This window comes from Agelaius phoeniceus, chromosome 11 (genome assembly GCF_051311805.1).
Source record: "Agelaius phoeniceus isolate bAgePho1 chromosome 11, bAgePho1.hap1, whole genome shotgun sequence".
In the NCBI taxonomy this organism is placed as follows: domain Eukaryota; kingdom Metazoa; phylum Chordata; class Aves; order Passeriformes; family Icteridae; genus Agelaius; species Agelaius phoeniceus.
Window position 1 is genome coordinate 2,586,185 of NC_135275.1, and position 21,665 is coordinate 2,607,849.

General features: G+C 43.0%; 1 protein-coding gene across 1 annotated transcript in view; it reads left to right on the forward strand.

Moving 5' to 3' along the window:
• Positions 1-21,665, forward strand: part of NUP210 (nucleoporin 210) — a 49,262-nt gene that overhangs the window by 10,193 nt on the left and 17,404 nt on the right. The window contains exons 5-22 of the mRNA XM_054639966.2: positions 1,134-1,284; positions 1,612-1,744; positions 2,478-2,636; positions 3,098-3,166; positions 3,460-3,566; positions 4,571-4,711; positions 5,889-6,026; positions 9,144-9,299; positions 10,583-10,781; positions 11,368-11,513; positions 12,424-12,645; positions 13,856-14,029; positions 14,994-15,186; positions 15,455-15,561; positions 17,730-17,834; positions 17,961-18,062; positions 20,726-20,854; positions 21,518-21,645. Of these exons, the coding sequence (XP_054495941.2) occupies positions 1,134-1,284; positions 1,612-1,744; positions 2,478-2,636; positions 3,098-3,166; positions 3,460-3,566; positions 4,571-4,711; positions 5,889-6,026; positions 9,144-9,299; positions 10,583-10,781; positions 11,368-11,513; positions 12,424-12,645; positions 13,856-14,029; positions 14,994-15,186; positions 15,455-15,561; positions 17,730-17,834; positions 17,961-18,062; positions 20,726-20,854; positions 21,518-21,645 (2,559 nt within the window). The remainder of the gene's footprint in view (positions 1-1,133; positions 1,285-1,611; positions 1,745-2,477; positions 2,637-3,097; positions 3,167-3,459; positions 3,567-4,570; positions 4,712-5,888; positions 6,027-9,143; positions 9,300-10,582; positions 10,782-11,367; positions 11,514-12,423; positions 12,646-13,855; positions 14,030-14,993; positions 15,187-15,454; positions 15,562-17,729; positions 17,835-17,960; positions 18,063-20,725; positions 20,855-21,517; positions 21,646-21,665) is intronic.

The following is a 21,665-nucleotide window of genomic DNA, read 5'->3' on the forward strand; positions in this document are numbered from 1 at the left end:
TCCCCTTCCACTTCAGAAAGGAGCTCTCCAAATGTTAAGAGTTTCAGGTGTCAGTGGACACTTAGTTCTGGTGTTGAAATAGGATTCCTTGTGGGGAAACCAGTTCTCCTGCAGAGCACAATGGTTAACAGCCAATTTCCATCCTCAATCTCCAAATACACTGCAAATGGAGTGGGGGGGAGCCAGCAAGACTTTGTCCCTGGGCAAACACAAACTGATTTTGTAGCCTTAGAGAAGCAGCATTGGCTGGGGAAAGCCTGCTAAGCCCATAATACACCTGAAGCTGCAGGTACAAGTGAGAGCCAGAATGAATTGCTTACTGGGACTGGATATCCCAAGTCCTGGTACATATGGAGCTTTTTCTTTCAGTATAAGTATTTGCTGATGTGATTTTAACCAAATTAATATTGATATATGCTCTACTGTTAGCATAATTATGATAGCATTAAAATGTTCTACAGGTGGTGCAGCTTTGCAAAATAAATCATAAATTGTCATGAAAATGTTAATATCCATAGCTATTCTCCATATGGCTCTACTGGTTTTACTCTGAAAATGCACATGAAGCCAAGCAGATCATGTGCATACAGAAGGTGACACCTTGTAAAACATGCTTCTTTTTCCAAAATTTCCTGTCATTTGCCCATTCATGGCAAATTCCTTCCCTCTCTTCTGTCCCTTTTCATTGAAATTTCTAACAGTTACTACAAGTTTTCTGCTTGTAGATGATTTTCATAGTCATTTATTAAATACATCCTGGCTTCTTGAGGGAGGTCAGAGTTATGTTCTGGGTTTGCTTTTATAAACATGAGCTTTGGGTCTTGCACATTAATTCTTCTACAACATAGAGAGTTTTTGCAGTCTCACCTACTGAACAAACTGGAGGGGTCATTGTAGACAACATATGCAGTCTTCTGATAGCTCACAAGCAAGCTTCAGACAAACTTATCTGTCACAGAAATTAGCTGCAGATACCTCAAAGAATGAGTAAAATTTGGATATCTGTTCCCAGGCAAACATCTTAAATTGGCTTAAAATTGGAAGTGACTGGGAGTAGATGCTGGTGGTGTTTCTCTGTGGGTTTACAAAGGTTGTTTAACAATTTTCTGTTCACTTTGTGATTCACCTTTCAGTATACTCAAGTTCTTAGAATCCACTTACATCCCACCTTCCTATATATTGGAAATGGAAAAAGTTGCCAAGCAAGGAGATACCATTCTGGTGTCTGGAATGAAAACAGGGAGTTCTAAATTAAAGGCAAGACTTCAGGAAAGCATCTATAAGGTAAGATTTCTGAATGTCAGGAGGGAAGATGGATTTCTGAATGTCTGAATGAGCATCTGTCTCAAGTTTTTCTGTATTCTCCAAAATGATCTTCATACAGACATGATTTTTTTCTTGATTCTTGCACTGTGTGCACAGAGCAGACCTCTGTACCAGTCACTGTCCCGTGCATTGCCCTGTTGTGACAAAAGTCGAGATAAAACTAAAGAGCCAATTGCAGCAAATAATGTTTTTCACTTCCAGATTCTAAGTTCCTGCTGCATGGTCTGCTTCAAACAAATGAGCTGCTTTTAATGTGGTTACTTTTCTTTCCCCCTCCATCAACAGGATGTGCAGCCTGCAGAAGTCAGATTGCTTATTTTGGAAAATATCCTTTTAAATCCAGCACATGACATTTATCTTCTGGTAGGAACATCAATTCAGTACAGGGTGCAGAAACCGAGGCAAGGGAAGATCACAGGTTTGTTCTGTTCTCATTTATTTTTATTTTTTAATGCTTTGTGTGAATTTTTAACTGCTGAGAAATTTTTAATTGTGTTTAAACTGCTTTGTTAATGTTTAATACTGTTTTCCTAAGGCACACAGTGATACAGCTGCTTAGTTCTTTCAGTCAAAAAAAATTGTGACTGTTAAGAATATACTCTTGCAGATTTTTCAAGGATGTAGAGACAAGGTTAACTTAAAATAGGAACTAACACTGTCATTTTAGATGTTGACAGTCACTAAGGAACTGACTGACTTTCTTATTTAAATCAAATTTGGATTAGTAACTTTTCTAACAGGAAATATTTTATTGGCAAATGGATTTGCTCCACAAAGTGAAGCCTTTGTAAATGTGGGTTAGCTGGCTTTATGCCCATTTCAAAATACAGTGCCTTGAGTTTTCTCTCCTCTCTCCTTTTTTCCCTTGTCTTTTTTTTTCTTTTGAAGCTGGAAATCAGTTAAATGTTATGTCTAAATAGTGAGATGATATTAATTGAGAATTGCAGTTTCACAGATATTAAATTTGCCAAGAAGCTCGTTTTTTTTGTGTGTGTTGATGTGATGACAGAAGTGCTATTTTTACAAGACACTGAAAATACTGATTTAGTATGTGCATTAGGCATCAATAAAAAGTAATCATCAATAATTAGCAGCAGCTAAACACTGCCACACCTGCTTTGATTGTTTCCTATGTTTTGTTTCACCTCCAGAAATAGCAATGCCATCAGAGCAGTACGAGCTGCAGCTCCAGAACAACATCCTCCATCCCAAGGGAGATCCCTCCTGGCCAGTTGCCAAGCTGGACCAGGCAACATCCACTGTGACTGCGTTGCAGCAGGGCCAAACCAACATCATCCTGGTGCACAAGAGTATCCTTCCTTGGGAATGCTTCTCCAGCCACCACTCTGTGGCAGGACACAAGCTTTCCATCCTTGGCAACACAGAAACATCAAGTTATCCTCATTTGTATCGAGAGTCTGGAAATCAGGAGCCATGGAAAGCAGCACTGCTGTGAATTCAGTCTCAGCAGAGCTGTCTGATGCCTTGGAATGTTTTAACAAATTAGGTTGGCAAAAGATCACTTAAATTGTGTCTGTTCCCCTCAGTCACTGTAGAAATGTCTGGGGCTTTATTTAATTTTTATATTTTTATATTTCAATCATTATATTCTCTAGTGAGATCTCTCCAAAGAGCTCACTGCCTTGCAGTGGAGCAGGGATAATGTTTATTTTCATGTACACTCAGCTGTACAATAGCCAGAGAGGCACGAGGAGTCCCAGGAGGATGCTGGTCCTGTGCAGAAGCTGTGTGTTCCTTGACTGAGCCTCAGGTATCCGCATGCAGGGCGTGTCCAGGCTGCCCAACAGCACTGTCTACGTGGTGCCTCCTGCATATTTGGGTTGGTATTGCTGCACTCTTCCTGATTGCTTAATGCAGTTTCTGGCCTTGTTGCTGATTTTCTTGCTGTAGCTCCACGCTTCCGTTCAGTGTTAGTTTTCACAGAAAAGTAATTTTATTCATAAAAGTAGCTCAATGTGAAATAGGTTTTATGTACTTTCTTTTATCTCTGTAGTCAGCAGTTTAAAATAATGAATGTTCATCTGCAGTGTGTGGGCACCAGAAGCAAAATGCTTTTCTCCATTAGATAAAGAGGCTGTTGGTTTGTGCTGTTCAATATTTCCTCTTTTGCAGGATTTACAGTTCATCCAGGTGACAGATGGGTCCTGGAAACAGGCAGACTTTATGAAATTACAGTTGACGTGTATGATAAATCAAGCAATAAGGTGTATTTATCTGATGTAAGTTGAAATGTTTAGATACTTTTCAGTGACTGTCTCCTAAATCCCAACTTGCTTTGAAATTATTTGAGTGGTTTCTTATTTACATCAAGACAGGACAGTGCAAAGCTTGTTGTTCCTTGCCTTTTCTATTTTTCAATTTGTTTTGTTGTTGTTACTTTTTAAAAATAAAGCACTCTGGGTGATTAATGTGAAATTATTGGAGTCTTAAGTGATACAGAAAAAAAATGGAAGTTGGACAAAGTCTTTCAGGTTCGACAGGGCTTGGAGCAACCTTAAATCATCCAGTGCCACCCCTGCCATGGCAGGGACACCTCCCACTGTCCCAGGCTGCTCCAAGCCCCATCCAGCCTGGCCTTGGGCACTGCCAGGGGTGCAGGGGCAGCCACAGCTGCTCTGGGCACCTGTGCCAGGGCCTCACCACCTCCATAGGGAAGAGCTACTTCCTAAATTCTGTATTCCAGGTAGCAAGTATACATAGTTCTTAAAAAACTGCAAAAGTAATGAAATATAAATAGTTCAATTGAAACAAGAAAAAAATTATTAAATTATCACTTTTCAGAATATTGAAACTAGGGGAATATTATTTTATTTGCCACAATTCCTTTTTTTGGATACAGATCTGAGTTTGAGTTAGAGCTCAGCAGTGTACTGTTGAGGCAATATATGAATGTGTTCTTTTGTGTTGAAGAAGGAAAAAATTAGAAGAATACTATAAAATATGAATTATTTAGTGGTATAAATATGGGTACTTTCATGTTACATTACATGTTGCTGATAGTTTAAGAAAAAACTTTCTGTAGAGTTAATGTTATGTCTAAAGGTAAAATCTTACTGAAAGACTGAAACTTCCCTAGGGAGAGTTCTGATCAGTTCCAGCAGCATGTCTTGAACTGTGTTATTAAACAGTGGTTTGCTCACTGACCTGTTGTGTGTTCAGGGTTTTCTGTCCTCCATTGATGTCAGTTACCTGTGGCAATTTCTGTTTCATGTTTTGGTTTTAGAATATCCGAATTACTACAGAGCTGTCCAAAGAACACTTTGAGGTGCTGCAGTCCTCCCTGAATGGGTCCTATCATTATGTGATGGCTGTGAAGGCAGGGCAGACCACGATTGATGCTGCACTGACATCAGTAGTTGATCAGGTGTGTCTTTGTGAAAACTCCTCTGCTTCACTGGTAGGCCTAAAAATAATTGAGCTGTGCAGTAGTGACTTCCTAGCAAAAGGAAACCTAAGAATTACATGGGGCTGAGCTGTCTTTGTTTGAACAGATTAAGAACCAAATTCTAAAATCCTTTCTTCATGGAAACTGTCAATTGAGTCAACAGAGGATTTGCTTAAATTAAAGACTGTGGGATTTTGCTCCCGAGCATGTGGCAAACTCCTGTTAAGGCAGTGGTGCACAGCACTGATTTCTTTTCTCGTGGCAGATCCTTGTGCTGGGCAAGGGGCCTCTCACAGGCTGAGGGAATTTTACACTTTATTGTGGTAGGATCATCACTCATACCCTGGCCTTGTTCTGCAGTCAGTTACATTGGGGAAGTTTGCTATCAATTGGTAAGTGACCTTAAACTCTGGAATGACAATCTGCCAAATGTATCAGCCTGCACATTTCTCCAAATTAATATTCATTAACTTTCTGCTGGTTGGGCAGGCTGCTGAATGTATGGCTAACTAGGGCACGTGGTGTGGAAGTGACTTGCTTTTGCTTGAAAATTCAACACTTCAACCCATTTGCTGTGAAATCATTTTAGTGATTCCTTGAGCAGGATTTAGTAGCTCCTTCAGTGTGATAAGCCACGGTCATTTTCTGTGTCAGAGATGTTCTCTTCAGTGGAAAGGCATCCCCTGAGAGCTGTTTTTGCCTCAGAGCTGCAGTAACAGTGTGTTGTGCCAGAGGGTTGTGGCACTGCAGTGACAGCAGAGCTGTGAAGGCCAGTGTTTGGGGGGGCTGAGCAATGGCACTTTCAGGCTGAATTTTGTACACAGTGGGATGAGCAAAGAGGAAATATTGAGCCTCCAGATTGGCTCTCTCCAAATGAGGTCTCAAAATAGGAGCTGTGAAAGAGTGTATTTCTTCTTGCCTTTTAAATTAATGTGGGCACCTGGATCTTTATAGCAATAGTACTCATTTAATGCAGTGGCACACCTTGCTGCCAGGAGCTGTTTGCTCACTAGGAACTCCTGTTCATAAGTGGTCCTAAATAGTTTTCCTTCCTCTCCGAGGTGTTTTCAAGGACTTGTCTGTACCTAAGGACTAAACAATAACTCTGGGAAGCTCTGTGGTGCCATTTATAACACTGTGCTTTTGCACTTTGCAGGATGGAGGTGTTCATACCTTACCAGTTCCAGTGCAAAACCAGCAGGATGTGGAGATCTATGTTCCAATATCTCTTGTACCCAGCATTCTGATGTTTCCTTGGCAGCCAAAAGCAGGAGTCTACCAGTACACCATCCAGGTATGCCAAAGAAGTACCCAGCTGCAGGGAATGTGGCTCAGGCAGGCACACTGGGGCATGACACCACTGAGCCAGGGTCGACTTTGGATACTTTAGGCATGGTGGCATCCAAAATGTAACTTGCAGGAACTTCATGGGACATTGGTTACAGGAATTTATTGTAAGTACAGGGCTACCGATGAAAGAAGGAATGATGAGGAGGACTCTATCTTACTAGAAAGTTAATTTATTACTTTACTATACTAGATTATATTAAAGAATACTATACTATACTAAAGAATACAGAAAAGATACTTATTGAATGTTAAAAAGATAATAATGAAAACTTGTGACTCTTTCTAGAGTCCTGACACAGCTTGGCCCTGATTGGCCAATGAGTTAAAACAACTGACACTGGAGTTTAATCAAGCAATCACCTTGAGTAAGCTATCTCTAAACACATTCTACATGAACACAACACAGGAAGAAACAAATAAAATAAGAATTGTTTTTCTTTTCTCTGAAGCCTCTTGCTGCCTTTCAGCTTCCCAAGAAAGAAACTCGAATCATGTTTAAAAAATGTGAATACCCTAGGAATTAATATACAGTTCAGAAAAAGCACCAAGAAACCAACAAACATAAAAAACTCCACTGACTTCCACATCTTGTCTTCCCTTCCTCTCTCCCTCATGCATGCACCACACACATATGCCTGGAATGGTTTGGAATTCCAGGAGCATCCTATATCCAAAGATCCACAGCAATCATTAGAGGCTGCCCTTTGCTGGCAAGGATGGGAAATATGAATGGGAGTGTGAAGTGACTGCAGAAAGGGCATGGCAAGATTAATTAGCAGCACTCTGCTGGCTTTGGACATCAGTATTCCTCACTGGCCACACACCTCGTGCTCCTAATACAAAGTTCCAGGGAGGCAAAGGCCACAGCTCAGTACAGAAGGGATGATTTCCATGTTTACTAGGTGTGTCTGTGCTCCCAAGCTGTCAGTTATTCCTTATGCTTCATGAAACAAATGGTTTTGGTTGCAGTATCCAGTATCTCCAGTCTAAGTAGGGAAAAGAAAGTTGTGCTTTCTCAGCCCAGCCTCTTATCCCAAGCCAGTGATACCCAGACCCTGCACTCAGGTGTTGAATGCACAACTCCTTCCTCTCCCTTTTACCATAAGGTGGTGCTCAGTTTTGGATCTGTGTTAAGTAAACCATATCCAAATAGGCAGCAGAACACTTTGGTGCCAGGCTCTTCTCGCAGGTAACAAGGGACAGGATGATGAGAGGAAACAGCCTCATGTTTAGATTGGATGTTAGACAAATTTTTCACAGGAAAAGCTGTCTAACACTGACACAGGCTGCCCAGGGCTGTGGTGGAGTCACCATCCTTGGAAGGGCTCAAAAATCGTGGGCTGTGGCACCTGAGGATGTGGTTCAGTGGTGGATTTGATAATCTCAGAGGTCTTTTCCAGCCTTACTGATGCAGTGACTCCATGGAGACAATCAGTCTCACAGGACTAAACTGCATTCTCCAGTAGAAATCTAAGGCCAGCTCCACTGAGTTAAGCCCTGCATTTCTACTTGTGTGTTCTGTGGGATTAGTTTGCTTTACTTCATGCTATTCCTGACCACACCAGCAGAGTGTGGTAAAAATGCTTAGTACTAAATCTGCATTTTCAGTACTTCATAATTCCACTGGAGTTTTCCCAGTAAGGAAAAGGTAATGTGGTTTTGTTTCCTACCTCTCTCACAGTTCTGTTCTCACCTTATCTTGCATATATAATGAAGTGTTTCACTAGAGAACATTCCTTCATGGTACTGCAATAATTGTGTCACTGTTCTTACTTTACTCTGATCTTTTTCTGTGAAAACATAGAAACTTTTTTCTCCCAAGATTTAAATTTTGCTGAGACTGCGACCTTTCTTCTGGTCTCTCCATCCCACAACACCACTGGTCAGCAACATTCACACAGCTCAGCTGTTCCTGCCTCTCCATCAGAGTTTGCCTCCCACTCCATAGCTTCAGTCAGGCTATTTCAAATGGGTGAATAAAGTTTTTCTGAAAATAAATGGAAAGGGATTTTTGATTCTAGCCAAATTCTGTTTATAGCTGAAGTAACTCCCTCCAGATGGTATCAGAATGCCTGGCAGGCTTTCCTTTGGCAGCTGTCTGGTTTGTTGGGGGTTGCTTTGTTCATATTTGTGCTAATGAGGTGGTTTCTGTTGCCTTCCTTCAGTGCACGCACGCACGAGAGGTGCAGTGCCAGCTGTGTGAGGCTGAGCACATGGAGGTTCCTGGGGAGGGCATTGCTCTCAGTAGCACTGTGGAGCTCCCTGCCAGGCTCTGGGTAATGATGAGGCTGCAGGGGAAGCAGCTTTACCCTTCCTCTCCTCAGTGCAGACTGACTGCCAGAGAGAGAAAATATAGTGAGGTGTCTGGGGTTTATGGCAGGGACCCTCATGAAGCTTCATACAGTTATTAAGAATTGGGTATTTCTGTTTTATGTTTTCTGTTCATCTCCCTGTTTCAACTAAAATACCTTTACAAATATGCTGAGCTCTTGGATTCTTTGAGCTTTTCTCACCACATCCCATGCATCTCCTGTAACCCACCACTACCTATTTATTAATTTGTCTGTGTCCTTCTGTAATCAGGTTGTGCACGTGCTCAGAGGAAGGAAGAAGGGAAATTACCCTCCTCTTAATTTTCTTTTTGTTCTCTTTCCTTGGTAAAAATTACTAGCTAAGTTCCTGCCTAATTGAGATTTGTTTGTTTTCCACACTGTCCCTCTAGATGAGATTTATCACCTTGTTAAATTTTAATTATGAAATAGGTTAAAGGAAGTTAAAGAAATTAAAACAATATACATTAAAAAATAGCTCCAGTGTTCACCTGTGTTTTACTCTGATGGAACTTTTGACATTTGTTTTGGCATGTGAAAAGCTGAAATGAAAAGGAATGAAGGGTACAAATCTTATGTATCTCTTGCTTATTAAGTTCTGAGATGTTATTTTATTTGTATGTCCTGTTCTCAGTGCATTCCTGGTTTTCATGCAAAATATCCAAAGCTGTGGAATTTGAGAGCCAGGTACTTGATTAAAAGTTTGAAAGATTTTCCCCTCTGTATTTCAGGCTCAGGGTGGAAGTGGCAACTTCAGCTGGTCCTCTTCTAACCCTGCAGTAGGCACAGTGACAGTCAAAGGAGTGATGACCACGGGGAGTGAGCCTGGGCTCAGCATTATTCAGGCACTTGACGTGCGGAATCCACTGCATTATGGGGAAATGAAGGTAAGAGATTCATTGTTCAGTGACTGGTTTTGAATATGGCTTTTGGGAACAGCAAAGGCACTGAGAATGCCATAGGCATTCCCCTTCTACTTCCTGCCCTGTGGCAGGTTAAGGGGTTAGTTTCACTTTGTGCTTCAGGGAATCCAGCACTGTCCAGTGCATTAACTTTACTGCCATTTTTGCCTCTTCCTGATTTCCTTGGCAAGTCTTTTTCCCTGTTGGAAGTTTTAAGTGCAAGAAGGAAATGGTAATTGACTCCAGGCCTGGCCATCTAAGCAGACGAGCCAAACTAAAAATTCATTCTGTAGGGTGATAGGTGGGTGTTCTCCCTTGATACCAAAGGGTGACAGTTGTTATCAGGATGTGCAAGGAAATTTCTGTCTCGAGAAGTAATTGAAGTGAGCACAGTGCTGCAGACTGACTGCAGATACCTGAGCTGGCCAAGAGAAAACAGTATTTTAGAAAAATTAGGAGAAAATGGCAATGAAAAATATAGCTCCCAAGAGGAATATTGTGGTGTCTCTGCAGACCATCCCCTGTTCTTAGGTCATGGTGGTCAGTGAGTGGTGTGGAGTGAGGAGAATGCAGAACAGTACATATGGTGGCCTCAAAGAGAAGGGTGTGACATTAATTAAAATCTGTTCAGAACTTAGCTTACATACTTGCTCTGAAATAATTCTCTGAACAACCCAGGATGCTGCTTTTTACCAGTGTAGCAGTTACCAGCTGGAGACACAGGAATGATTTTTTCAGCTAAAACTTCTTATCCTCAAACATAAGTCAAAGCCTGAAGATAGAAAGAAACCTTCTGTCCATGTGAGCTTTCAGAGCAGTGTATTGCACAATCTGAATAGGTTATTTTTGAATGCCTTTTTTCCTGTGTTAGGAGCTGCTTGCTTTGTGGAACAGCTCTTCAGAGTTCTGTTTACTGACCTCAGTGAACAAGTTTTTAGTAGTAGTAGTTTTAGGAGTAGTTAATCCACACAGATTACAGCTTTAACTCTGTCCCATATGGTTTGGTATCCTGAAGCCAGTTGCAGAAGATTAAGTAGTTAAAGATACTGCAAATAAAAGCTTTGATCACAGTGATTGCTGTGAAATCTGTGGATTCTTTAATGGATGCTGAACCTCTCCCAGCTGGTGATGGAACCTCCTGGAGATAGCACACAGCTTAGTCCACACTACAAAGTCTGTAAAGCAGAAGAGTTTCAGGAGCAGCAGTAGAGGGGAGGCTCCCCAGGCTGCTGTGGGAGCAGAGCACTGACCCAGCCCTGTCCTTGCAGGTGTACGTGAGCGAGCCCAGCGCCATGGAGTTCACTCCCTGCCCGGTGGAGGCGCACGTGGGGCAGGTGCTGGAGCTGCCCCTGAGGATCAGTGGCCGGACCAGCGTGGACAGGGGGGAGCTGCTCCCCCTGAGCGACTGCTCACAGCTGGAGCTGCTGGTGGAGCTGGAGAACCCCAGCGTGTTCAGCCCACTGGAAGGTGCTTTAACTCCCTCCCTGGGATGGAAGCTAAATTGGTGTCAGGTCACACCTCTCCCAAGTCACCAAGTCACAATTCTCCCTTTGTTCACTGATTCATAGCTCTGTACAGTATCCCCACAGAAGTGCTGAACCTCAGAGGGGAGGGGGTCCAAGTAGTTTTATTTTGAAGATGTGTTTGCTTTTTTATGCAGAATGGTTTGAGTTGGAGAGAGCTTAAAAAGCTCATCCAGTCCCACCCCCTGCAATGGGCAAGGACACCTTTCACCTGTCCCAGGCTGCTCCAAGCCCTGTCCAGCCTGGCCTTGGGCACTTCTAGGGATCCAGGGGCAGCCACAGTTTCTCTGGGCACCCTGTGCCAGAGCCCTACCACCCTCTCAGCCGAGAATTCTTTCCCAGTATCCCATCTAGACCTTCTCTATTTCAGTTTGATGCCATTCTCCCTTGTCCTGTCCCTACGTGTCCTTGTAAAAAGTTCTCTTCATCTTTCTAGTAGGCTTCCTTCAAACAGCCATGTTGAATTTGATGAACATGCCTGGGCATTTCTTTCCAAATAAGCTCTTGTATATTTTTAATTTATCTGACAGGAAGACTTAAGCCAACTGCTGATTTTTGCAGTGGAGTGAGGGTGAAGGCTGAATTTCAGGGGTACACCAGGCTGGTGGTTGTGTACACCCACGGGCACGTGCGCCTCAGTGCCAGCATCACCATCGCCGCCTATCTCCCACTGAGAGTGAGTCTGCTTCCTCTGCTCCTGGAGAGATCCAGGGTCCAGCACGGGAACACCTTTGCATGACAGGGAACTGGTTGTGTAAGGAATAGGTTTGAATAACTGAGGTGGGTGGGTTTACATTCCACCACTGGCTGGTTCACTGAAGAAAATATGAAAGAAGCTGAGTCCAGGGTCAATAGATGGAAATACAGAAGAGGCTGCTTTGTTACCTCGTCTGCAGAGGCCTAGCACTGACTGCAGGCTGAAGTCTGAGTATTTCACTATAGCTTTCCCTCAATATGGAAAAAATGTTAGTGCAAATCCTACAGATTTGTGGTTATAATGATGTAATATGATGTTGTGAAACACAAACTGGAAATGGTTTTTGTGTACTAAATGTCAGATTAATTGCTGTGGTGGTGAGCAGCCCAGGCTGTCCCAGGGATGCACATCAATGCAGAATTTGTTGGATAGGTTTGAAGTGAAACTTGTGTAGGAGAATAGCTATATACACAGAATTGTTCTGGAGAGAGCACTGTCAAGTGAAAGTACAATTTGACATAATTTCATTCATTTTAGATACTTATTTAAAAGTGTAGCAGAATACTATCTCTCTGTGCTCAGAAGAATATATTAAGGGTCTCCCTTTTGCTGTAATTCTCCACGAGAGAGATGTGATTAGAATGCAGCTAAAACTTTTCTTTGGATCCGTGGCTTCCTTTGAATCTAATCCAGCTGGACAGAATCCTTGTGGATTTTGGTGCAGCTCTGTTTTTCACTAAGTGTGCTGACAAACCACTGCATGGGAGAAATCACAGCCTTATCCAAGTACAGCTGTTCCGTTCAGAAGGAGGTTTATTTTGCAGAGCACAACCAAACGGTGTAAATAGATGATTGATTTTTAATTAATTAATTAATTAATTGATTACAGGCTATCGATCCACCATCTGTCACTTTAGTGACTCTGGGTTCCTCTAAGGATATGTTGTTTGAAGGAGGACCGAGGCCGTGGGTCCAAGAGCCTTCCAAGTTCTTCAGGAATGTTGCTGCTGAGGATGCAGAAAGCATTGCCCTGTCTTTACTTGAACCTCCCACACCTCGAAACAACAACCAGCACTGGCTTAGGGTGCTGTGCAGGAGCCTGGGAGAGCAGGTGAGTGCCAGAAGGGCTCGCTGTTGCCCTCCATCAGGCACTGAGAACTGGCTCCAGACAGATTTATGGTGCCATATATCTGTTGGGTAGCTAGATGCTTTTATAATGAGCCAGTAAAGAAGTTGGGTAAGTACACTGTTTATGCATTATGATGCAGATTTTAGAGCGAGCATTTCACAACATTACGTTAAAAAGTGGTTTATGATGGGTTTATTGCAGTATAAACCCAAGTTGTGGAAGCCTTATGTTGTGGGATGCATTAAACATCCTGATGAGCGCAGGTTCAGTTGGCATGAGCAGGATCAGAGCAGAAGGTTACTGAGCAGGCTGACTCCTCTGTCTGACATGCTCTTAACTGTGTTACCTCCCAGTGTAATTCTGTTTATTCTAACAAATGGCAGCCACAGAATTGACTGCTGTGCTCTCTGTGCAGCCTTGGTGAGCGTGGCCATGCTCATTGTCCAACTGGTTTTGTTCTCACCAACATACAGAAGTGATTTCTCCTGCTGTACTCACCCTCCTCAGCCCATGAAGCTTTTAGCTTCAATGTAATGTTTTCCTCCTGCAATTCTGCAAGGCCTGAGCATTTTGGTTGGGCTGTCAAGTTCATTGATTTCCTCAGTGGATACTTAGCCAAGTGGAGCTGTTTCTGTAAGTGCAGATTCAAAAGGAACAGGCCTTGGTGTTGGTGTGCAGGTCTGTGCAAGGCTGGCTGTCCCCAGCATGTCACACCTGCGTGGCTCTGCCAGTGCATGGGGGGATGGGGCAAGTGCCCAGAGCTGCCTCAGCCTTCTCTGGTTTTGTATCCACTTTCACTTTGCTGAAGGCTAAGAAAGGAGTGGAAAATAAAAGATGAGGTGTTTTTAAACACACTGAAGTGACTATAAACGTTGCCTTTGGGCTGTTCTGTTCTCACTCTGCAAGAGCACCTGCTGTTTCCTTTTTCAGTTACAAGAGATTTGTTGTTTGAATTGAATTTGATAGTAATGAACATGAACACCTAGGAAGAGTTCCCAGGAACAGTATTTTCATAGAGATAAAGACCTGTTCTTGAAATATGCTGCCCCTTTTACATCTTCCTGTGTCTTAATAGTGCTGTAAATCCCCAAGAATTTTATTTTTGCTTTTCATCCTGGTATCACAGTGTAACTGAGACCTGCAGAAATACAGCATGCCCGAACTCAACTCTTTCCTCATTTGCTATTTTCAGGTTATTACCTTAACAGTTGGGAACAGGCCCACAGTCACCAACCCTTTCCCAGTGGTTGAGCCTGCTGTGGTGAAGTTTGTCTGTGCTGTCCCTTCCCGGCTGACTTTGATTCCTGTTTATGGCAGCCCTCAGCTGGATCTCTCCTGCCCTTTGCTCCAGCAGAACAAGCAAGTGGTAAGCCTGGGAAGTGGCAGGAGAAGGAGGTGATCTTACAGCTGAAAAAATCAGTGTTTGGAGCTCCATGTGTGAAATAAAGCATCTGAGCTGCTGCAAGAGGAGCAGTAACTGGAGCTGTGGCCACACTGGTGCCCTTGGGAGCTCCTGCACAGAGCAGGCTGGGGGGGTCCTGCAGTAAATGGACAATGGATATGTGTAGATTATCAGGCATAAAGAACTTTGCTGTTCTGTTTTTCTTCCTAACTGGTGTTGTCACATGTTGGCTGCTGAGTAAACCACGTTTTGTCATGTTAATATTCCCAGGCAAATGTAAAAGTCATCCTCGTTCCCTAAAATGAATCATTTTAACGAGCTTCTATGTAATAACAAGGGGAGAAGGAGACTTTTGTGTATTGTTAGCCACCTCAGAGCTCACCTGCTTTTCTAGCTCCATTATGTGTCAGCCTACCTTGGTGCACTGCTGTTGCTAATGCATTTCACCAGAGCAACACCAGAATTTTGAGCTTTAACAAACAGCAGTGTTTGTCGTAATTTGTTTGAATTCTAAAAACAATTTTGTTGAGCTGTGGTTCAATTTTGTTGTTGTTTTGGGGTTTTTGTTTGTTTGTTTCAAGGTAATTCATTGGCTTAAAAAACCCCAAACCCATGCTCCCCTTAGAGTTCAGAGATTCACAGAATGCTCTGAGTTGGAGGGGACCCACAAGGGTCATGGAGTCCAACTCTCAATGGCCCATAGAGGACTTGAACCCACCTGGGGTTAGCAGCACCCTGCTCTGACCAGCTGAGATAATCTCAGGGCTGTTAGAGCACAGCTTAATGCCTTGCACTGATGGCTCCTTTTAGTGAACATTCCTCAGGTATTGATGTTGTAACAAACCTCATGGAACTCAGCATACATTTCCTTTAATGATTAAAGAATCCTGTTGTATCTGTTCAGTTCAAAATATTCCTTCTTTTTCAGGTCCCTGTTTCCAATTACCGTAATCCAATACTGGATTTGGCTGCCTATGACCAGCAAGGCAGGAAATTTGATAACTTCAGCTCTCTTAGTGTTGTGTGGGAATCCACAAATAAGGCCATTGCTCGTATTGAGCTGGAGCTGCCAATGGAGCTGACTCTGAAGGAAGAGGACAATGGTCAGAAGAAAATGCATGGTATGAGTGGGTTGAAATGAGCATTTCATTGTTTGAAGGTTAGGATTAAATCTGTTTGGCAATGTCTCATCTTGATTAAAGAAGTCACTGTAATCTGCAGTCATACTTCAGCTTAACATCAATGTGCATTTTTAGTGTGTGCTGTTAAAGAGAGGAAAAAAAGGAGCCAAGTCCAATGCCTTGAACCTGTCTTGAGAGAGAAAGTTCTTGTCTGATGACAATGATCCTAGAGGAACTGAGTGTATTTTTCATCTTTGTTGCATTCTAGGCTTGCAAACTGTGGTAGTTGACCGTGAGTTTGGAACTGCTGCCATCTCTGCCACTGCCACTGGGTTCCAGCAGCCCCATCTGAAGGCAGCCAGAGCCAAAGTGCCGGTAACAGCCCCTGGGGGGTTTGCCATTTCCCTGTGGTCAATGCCCAGTGTTCTGGTGGCTTTATTTCCTCCACACACAGCCCTGTACAAATGAGGCAGCTCCCTGGTGGAGTCTGGTTCATTCTGCAGAGGTTTGATACTGGTTCATGGTTTTCCTGCTTTCCTCTGCACTAGGTGCTGCTATCCATATCAAATCTGTCCAAGTCCTTGGGAGTTTTTTAACCATGTGAGCAAGGGCATTAGTGAGAAGTGCTTCAGTTGGTTTTGTTTCAGTTTAGGGTTTTTTAATGAATTGGTGAATCCTTGCTGCTTGTCCTTCACTAAAGCAGCCATGTGCTTTGTGCAGCTGTCACTGGGGAAAGCAAATGGATTATTGCCCCTGCAAAGCTGGGTGGGAAAGTTCTGCATGAGCAAAGCAAAAGCTGACTGATTCCTCATATGGACCATATGTTAGTCTGGGCTCTGACTAATGCTCTTTTTTTCTTTTTTTTCCTGAGAGACTCCTCCATTGTACAATGCCAGCCATAAGCCCAGGCTCTCATTTTACAAGTCATTAGCCACTCCCTGAAATACTTTGTGTGTAGGTACTCAACCTAGGGAAGAAAAACAGCAAAAGGTAGTGATGATGAACAGAGAGGGCAGGTGTAAACAGATGGCAGTTTTCTGGTAATATCATTTTTGTAAGCTGAATATAAGGGCACGTTTCAGCCTGTGGAATAACCTGACATGTGCAATAATTTCTCTTAAAATATTCTGCTTCCTAACTGGAATTTCTATTTAATCTTGTTAAACAAGATTTAAGTGGGTTTGAACTATATGCAGTACCTTGAAAACAGGCTTGAGGCAAAAAGTAAAATATGCAATGAGAGGTTACAGGATTTAACTCAAGGCAGGTAGCAGATGGGCACCAGTAATGTGAAATACCCTGTGAGCCAGGTTCTTCTCAGCATGGCCCAGGTGTGGCATCTGCTTAGTAAATTCTTTGAGAGGTGATCTTTTTGCCACTTGGTTCTTGACTTTTCTGTGAGGTTTCCACTCTTCTCCTGTTGGGAAGCATGGTGTAGATGCATTTCCCCTGAAGAATTTGCCTGCAGCTCAGTGAGAATTACTGCAGAGACACAGTTACTTTGCTGCTGAAGTTATTTGAGATATTTGGTTGTGTTTCTTTTTTTTCTCTTAAAAATTGAGCTGTAATATGGATACTTGATGTTCTACAATCATTTTGTAGTTCACTGTGCTCTGCCTTGTTAAACCAATATTACATATTCTTTCTTACTTTTAGAAATAATTAGTAAAGTGAATGCTCTAAACTTTGCCTTGAATTCAGAGAACACTGGAGTTCTCTTAAGTTCTATTCTCTGTGTTTAAATTTGGGAGGACTCTGGTAGCTGTCAGTGCCAGTCCTGCTGCACTTTGGGGGCTCATGAGTTGTTTTATTTCAATGAGGTGACCTGGCTGTGTTTTTCAAGTCCATCAGCAATGGGCTGCTCTGTTCTGCTTTCAAACCTGCCCATTCTCCTTTCTTGCAGCCAAAACCAAAAATCTAGTAGATGGGATATTAAGATGTCTTGACTGTTGTTCCATGTTTAAGTGGAACACCCTATTATGTCATTAGGGAAAGATGACATCCTTTCTACATCAAGGAAATAATTCTACTAATGAGGTGAAATGGGTACAGAGTAGTGACTTCCTCTAGAAACCTTTTTCCTTTTCTGAGCTAATGTTGTTATGAATGAGTGATTAAACCTACATTTGGTCCAGTGTTCATGTACTTACATTTAAGGAGGAATTTCTCTTGGTGGCCTGCTAAGAAGAATCATGAAACGATGAGTTTAGAGCTAGAAAACTTTGTGTGTTTGCCTTATCATTCTGTATGAACTTAGGCCATGGCTCAGAGTTAAAATCCTGTCTGTGCTTGTCAGACATCCCTCACTGATCCTGCAGTCCTGGGCCCTCATCCTCTGCCTTGGCCAAGGGTGCAGATCAGACCAGCCCTGAGGATGCCCTTCCCTGTGCAGGATCACTGACTGAGCCCTCTGGATCTTGTGGGCTTCTCATCCCTCAGCCTGTGCTCTGAGCTTTGGCTGCCTGCTTTAAACCTCCTGCCTGCACACACTGGACTCTGGCAGGGCTGTGCCTCTGCTGTAACTGCTGCCATTGTTCTTGCAGCACGAAGCTGTGCTCCCAGGGCCTGCCACCATTGAACTGATGCTCGTGGAAGATGTGAAGGTCAGCCCCACTGGGCTCTCCATCTACAACCACCCTGACGTCCAGGTGAGGAGTTCTCTGCTGCTTTCCATCTGCAGGGAGGAAGACATCACACATTACAGAAGGTGTGGGGGGAGACAGCTTTACTAGAAAGATACAGTCTTAATTCTGGATGCTTTTCTGGTTTTGCAGGCAGAACTTCACATCCAACAAGGTTCTGGGTATTTTTTCATTAATACCAGTGTGCCAAATATTGTAAGAGTGACACATGAGGAGACTCAAGGCATTGCTTTGGTGAGTTCAGTGTTTTGGGGTTTTACACCTTTTTGGCAACCAGGTTATTGTTCTGCAGCTTCAGCATTCCTGGGCATTTTGCAGCAGGTGTGGATAGAGAGGCAGCAGCTGCATTTTGGATATGTTTGCCTGTCACAGTTGGGCAGGGGGATCTTTGCACTGGCACTTTCTTCAGGTATAGTCTCAGGTACAGGAAATTGTTTCATTACAGCTGTGATGCACTTGTGTTCTCTGTATAAGATAAAAGCCAGTTCCATGTACTTCACCCATTACAACTTTGCAGTAAAATGTTCCTGATTTCTCAAACACACCACGAAGAATAACATGACAGAACTATTCAGAAGCTACACATGAATTGGTTTCCAAAGTAATACTGGAGTATTTGCTGTGGGCCAGTTCTTCTGAAAGTTTCAAATTCTTTAATCCTGTAGTGCTGTTTCAGGGTATTTTTTAATCACAGTATTCCATCCTGATTTTGTGAATGAATATCTATTCAAGAGTTTATTCTGATCTCCATGTGAAGTTTCTAATGCACTTTTCCACTAGAAGATGCCACTGAAGTGCAGGTGTGCTTGACTTCATCAAGCCCAGGATATGAAATGCATTTTGCAGTGAACACCAGTAAAACTGTGTGTTTGCATTGCTGCTTTCATTAGGCAAGAACTTGAAACAAAGCAAGTTGCTCTAAAGAGTGGTTTTTATAAATGTATAATTTACAGATTTGCCTTTTAAGAAGTAATGCTGATAAAGTTAGTGAAATAATGGTAACTAAGGTGTAAATGAGAATATCAGAAGAATTTGTGAAACATTTTGATTCTCTCTAACTGTTATAAGAGTGAGGTGGGAATATTTTTTCCAACTAGGCACAGAGGTGAGAAAAATGTAGAAGAGATGAGGAGTTTTTTGTACATAGTACATTGTTCAAACTCTTAATAGTTTTTTAGTCAGGTCTCCCTGATGAGTTTAACTGATGTACATGAGATGGGTTCAGTGCTCTTGTCTGCAATCCAGGAGTGGAGGAGTGACAGCAAGATAGGCTTTGTGAAGTGTACGAAGAGATTTAACTGCCTGTCAGATTAAAGGAGAGAAAAGTCCACTTTAAACACATTTTTTAAAAAATGCAGCCCCACACAGGTTTGGCAGGTTTGTTAGCCCTGTGTGCTGTGCTTGGGTTAAATCCCAGTACCAGCCCTGGTTTTCCATGGAGGCAGCAGAATGGCCTGGGAAATCAGCAGGCTCTGTCAGGCTGCTGCCATGGCAGGTACCAGTGCAGCCAAGTTGGCAGAGGATGAGTTGGCAGTAAACTCTTCTGAGAAACTAAATTCAAGTGATCTGGAGCAGTGATTCCCAGACTTTTCAGTGGGGCTGCCAAGGAGGAGTTCTGTTCCTCTCCCTCTGGTTTTGACACAGCAGCTTCTCTGGGCATGGGTGGGTGGTAGCAGGGGAGGAGTGAAGAGTGGTCACCAGTGCAATATCCCTGGATACTGGGAGCCACTGGACACCTAATAGGAGAGGAGAGCAGCAGAGGTGGCTGAGACAGGAAGCATTTTAAAAGTTGCAGTAGCCCTGCTTGCCCTTTTCCCTGTTTGCTTTCTCTGGTCTCCCAGCCCAGCTGAGCTCCATTCCAGCTCCACATCCCCTGCCCTGCTGCCCAGCCCCTGTGTCAGCCATCCTCTCTGGGAACTGCTGCTGTTCTGGAAGCTGACCTTTATTAAAACTTCACATCCCTTTTGATTTTGAAGCAGAAACAGGAGTAGTGCCCTCACAGAACAAAATGTCAGCTTTCCCCACTGCTCTGCTGCTGACTCCTGTGGTGCTGCTGGGCAGTGCTGAGAGTTCACTGAACTCCTTTGCACTGGGGGGGCCTGGCCATCTCCCCTTGTTCAGAGCACACAACAGGACACCCAACCTCACTGCTGTCCCTGGCCAAAGGGAGGAGAACAGCTGGGATTGTTCTGAGGTCTCTGACAAGGTCAGGGAGTTGCAGGAGAACTGCAGAGCTGATGTGAGCAAGGTGTGGGTGCATGGCCTTGGGAGAGGGGACTTCAGGATGGGTGCTTAGTTCTGAGGCCTTGTGTTTGTGACCAGAGGTCTCTTTCTTCATTGTTTTATTCTCTTTATCCACTAAGAAGTGTAACATTCTCTTTCTTTAAAACTTATGGAATAATAGTTTTATTAAAGAAACATCTCATCTGTCAGTTGTCCTCTTACTTACCAGGATCTACCACCAGGTTTGGGCTGCTCAGATAAAAAGCAGTGACAGTAGAGTACAGGAAGCAATACCAATGCTTTACAGGCCATAATTGTTGTCCTCGATTTTTTTTCCTTATCACTTTGGTTTTCACTCTACTAAGAAAAGTTTTGTTGTTCTAAATGATTTGTGTGTTTTTTCTCCTGATGGCGGGAGAGTAACAGGATGCCAGACTGTTCCAGATAAAGAGCTGTTAATTCACTTGGTGCCTGGGGGCTGTTTGCACTAGCTCAGTAGCATGATACTTTTTACATCCGTTTTACAGCTTGATTTTTATTTTGGTGGAAGAATTCTCTGTGTCTAAGCTTGGAGATTTCTGCATTCAACTGCTTCTTCCCTGAAAGTGAGACAAATTTTATCCTCTGAACAACAGAAAAGAAGTGCTATAATGCAGTTTTCTTTTGGCTTGCAGGTGCAGCCTCTGCTCCCGGGATCAGTGACTGTAATGATTCATGACCTGTGTCTGGCTTTCCCTGCCCCAGCTGAAGCTGAAATTCATGTATCTGATATCCAGGAATTGTACGTGCGAGTTGTTGACAAGGTCAGTGCCTTGGCAACAGCATTAGGAGCCGATCCAGCCTGCCCTGACTCCCTGGGCTGGTCCTGAACACAGAGATCAGACATGGACAAGATGCTAGCACAGAGAAACAACTACAACCTCCCTGTGTCTCTGTTCCTCCATCCCAAATTTATCCCTTTAGGTTATAAGTGTCTCACAGTATCAGATACCTGTTCATGTTCTTTGTGGCAGCAATCTCAACTTTTGCATTTACACAGCAACATTATTCCATAATTTATATGGACATGCTCATTTACATTTCCTCCTGTTTAAAGTGCATGTGAGCAATTATTTTAGGAGTAGGTTTTGCCCCAAGGTCATTTTCCATATGTCAGGTTTTAAAACTGAACAGAAAAAAGTCCAGCTCATTGCTCTTGCCAGTTTGGGTGTGCCTTAAAGAAAAGAAGTGTTGATATTTCTGGATGTTTTAATTATGCCCTTGCCAGCTGAAGGACCTGAGTTCATTCATTTCATCTGACACTAACTCTAGCTGGCAGGGATTAGTCTTTAAAATTAGTGCTAGTCTAACCTTGGGGCTCTATCTCCACTACCCTACTATGAGTGTAATACAAAATAAAATGAAACTGTTTATGCTAATAAATAAGAGTGGTTTGAATGCAGAATGACTGGATGTGTCTGTTTCAGGTGGAGATTGGAAAAACAGTTAAGGCTTATGTCAGAGTTCTGGATGATTCAAAGAAACCTTTTCCAGCAAAATACTTCCCAGTCATGGATCTCAGTCTCAGAGCAGCATCTCAGCTTGTTTCACTTGCGTAAGTTAATGGATTTTTAA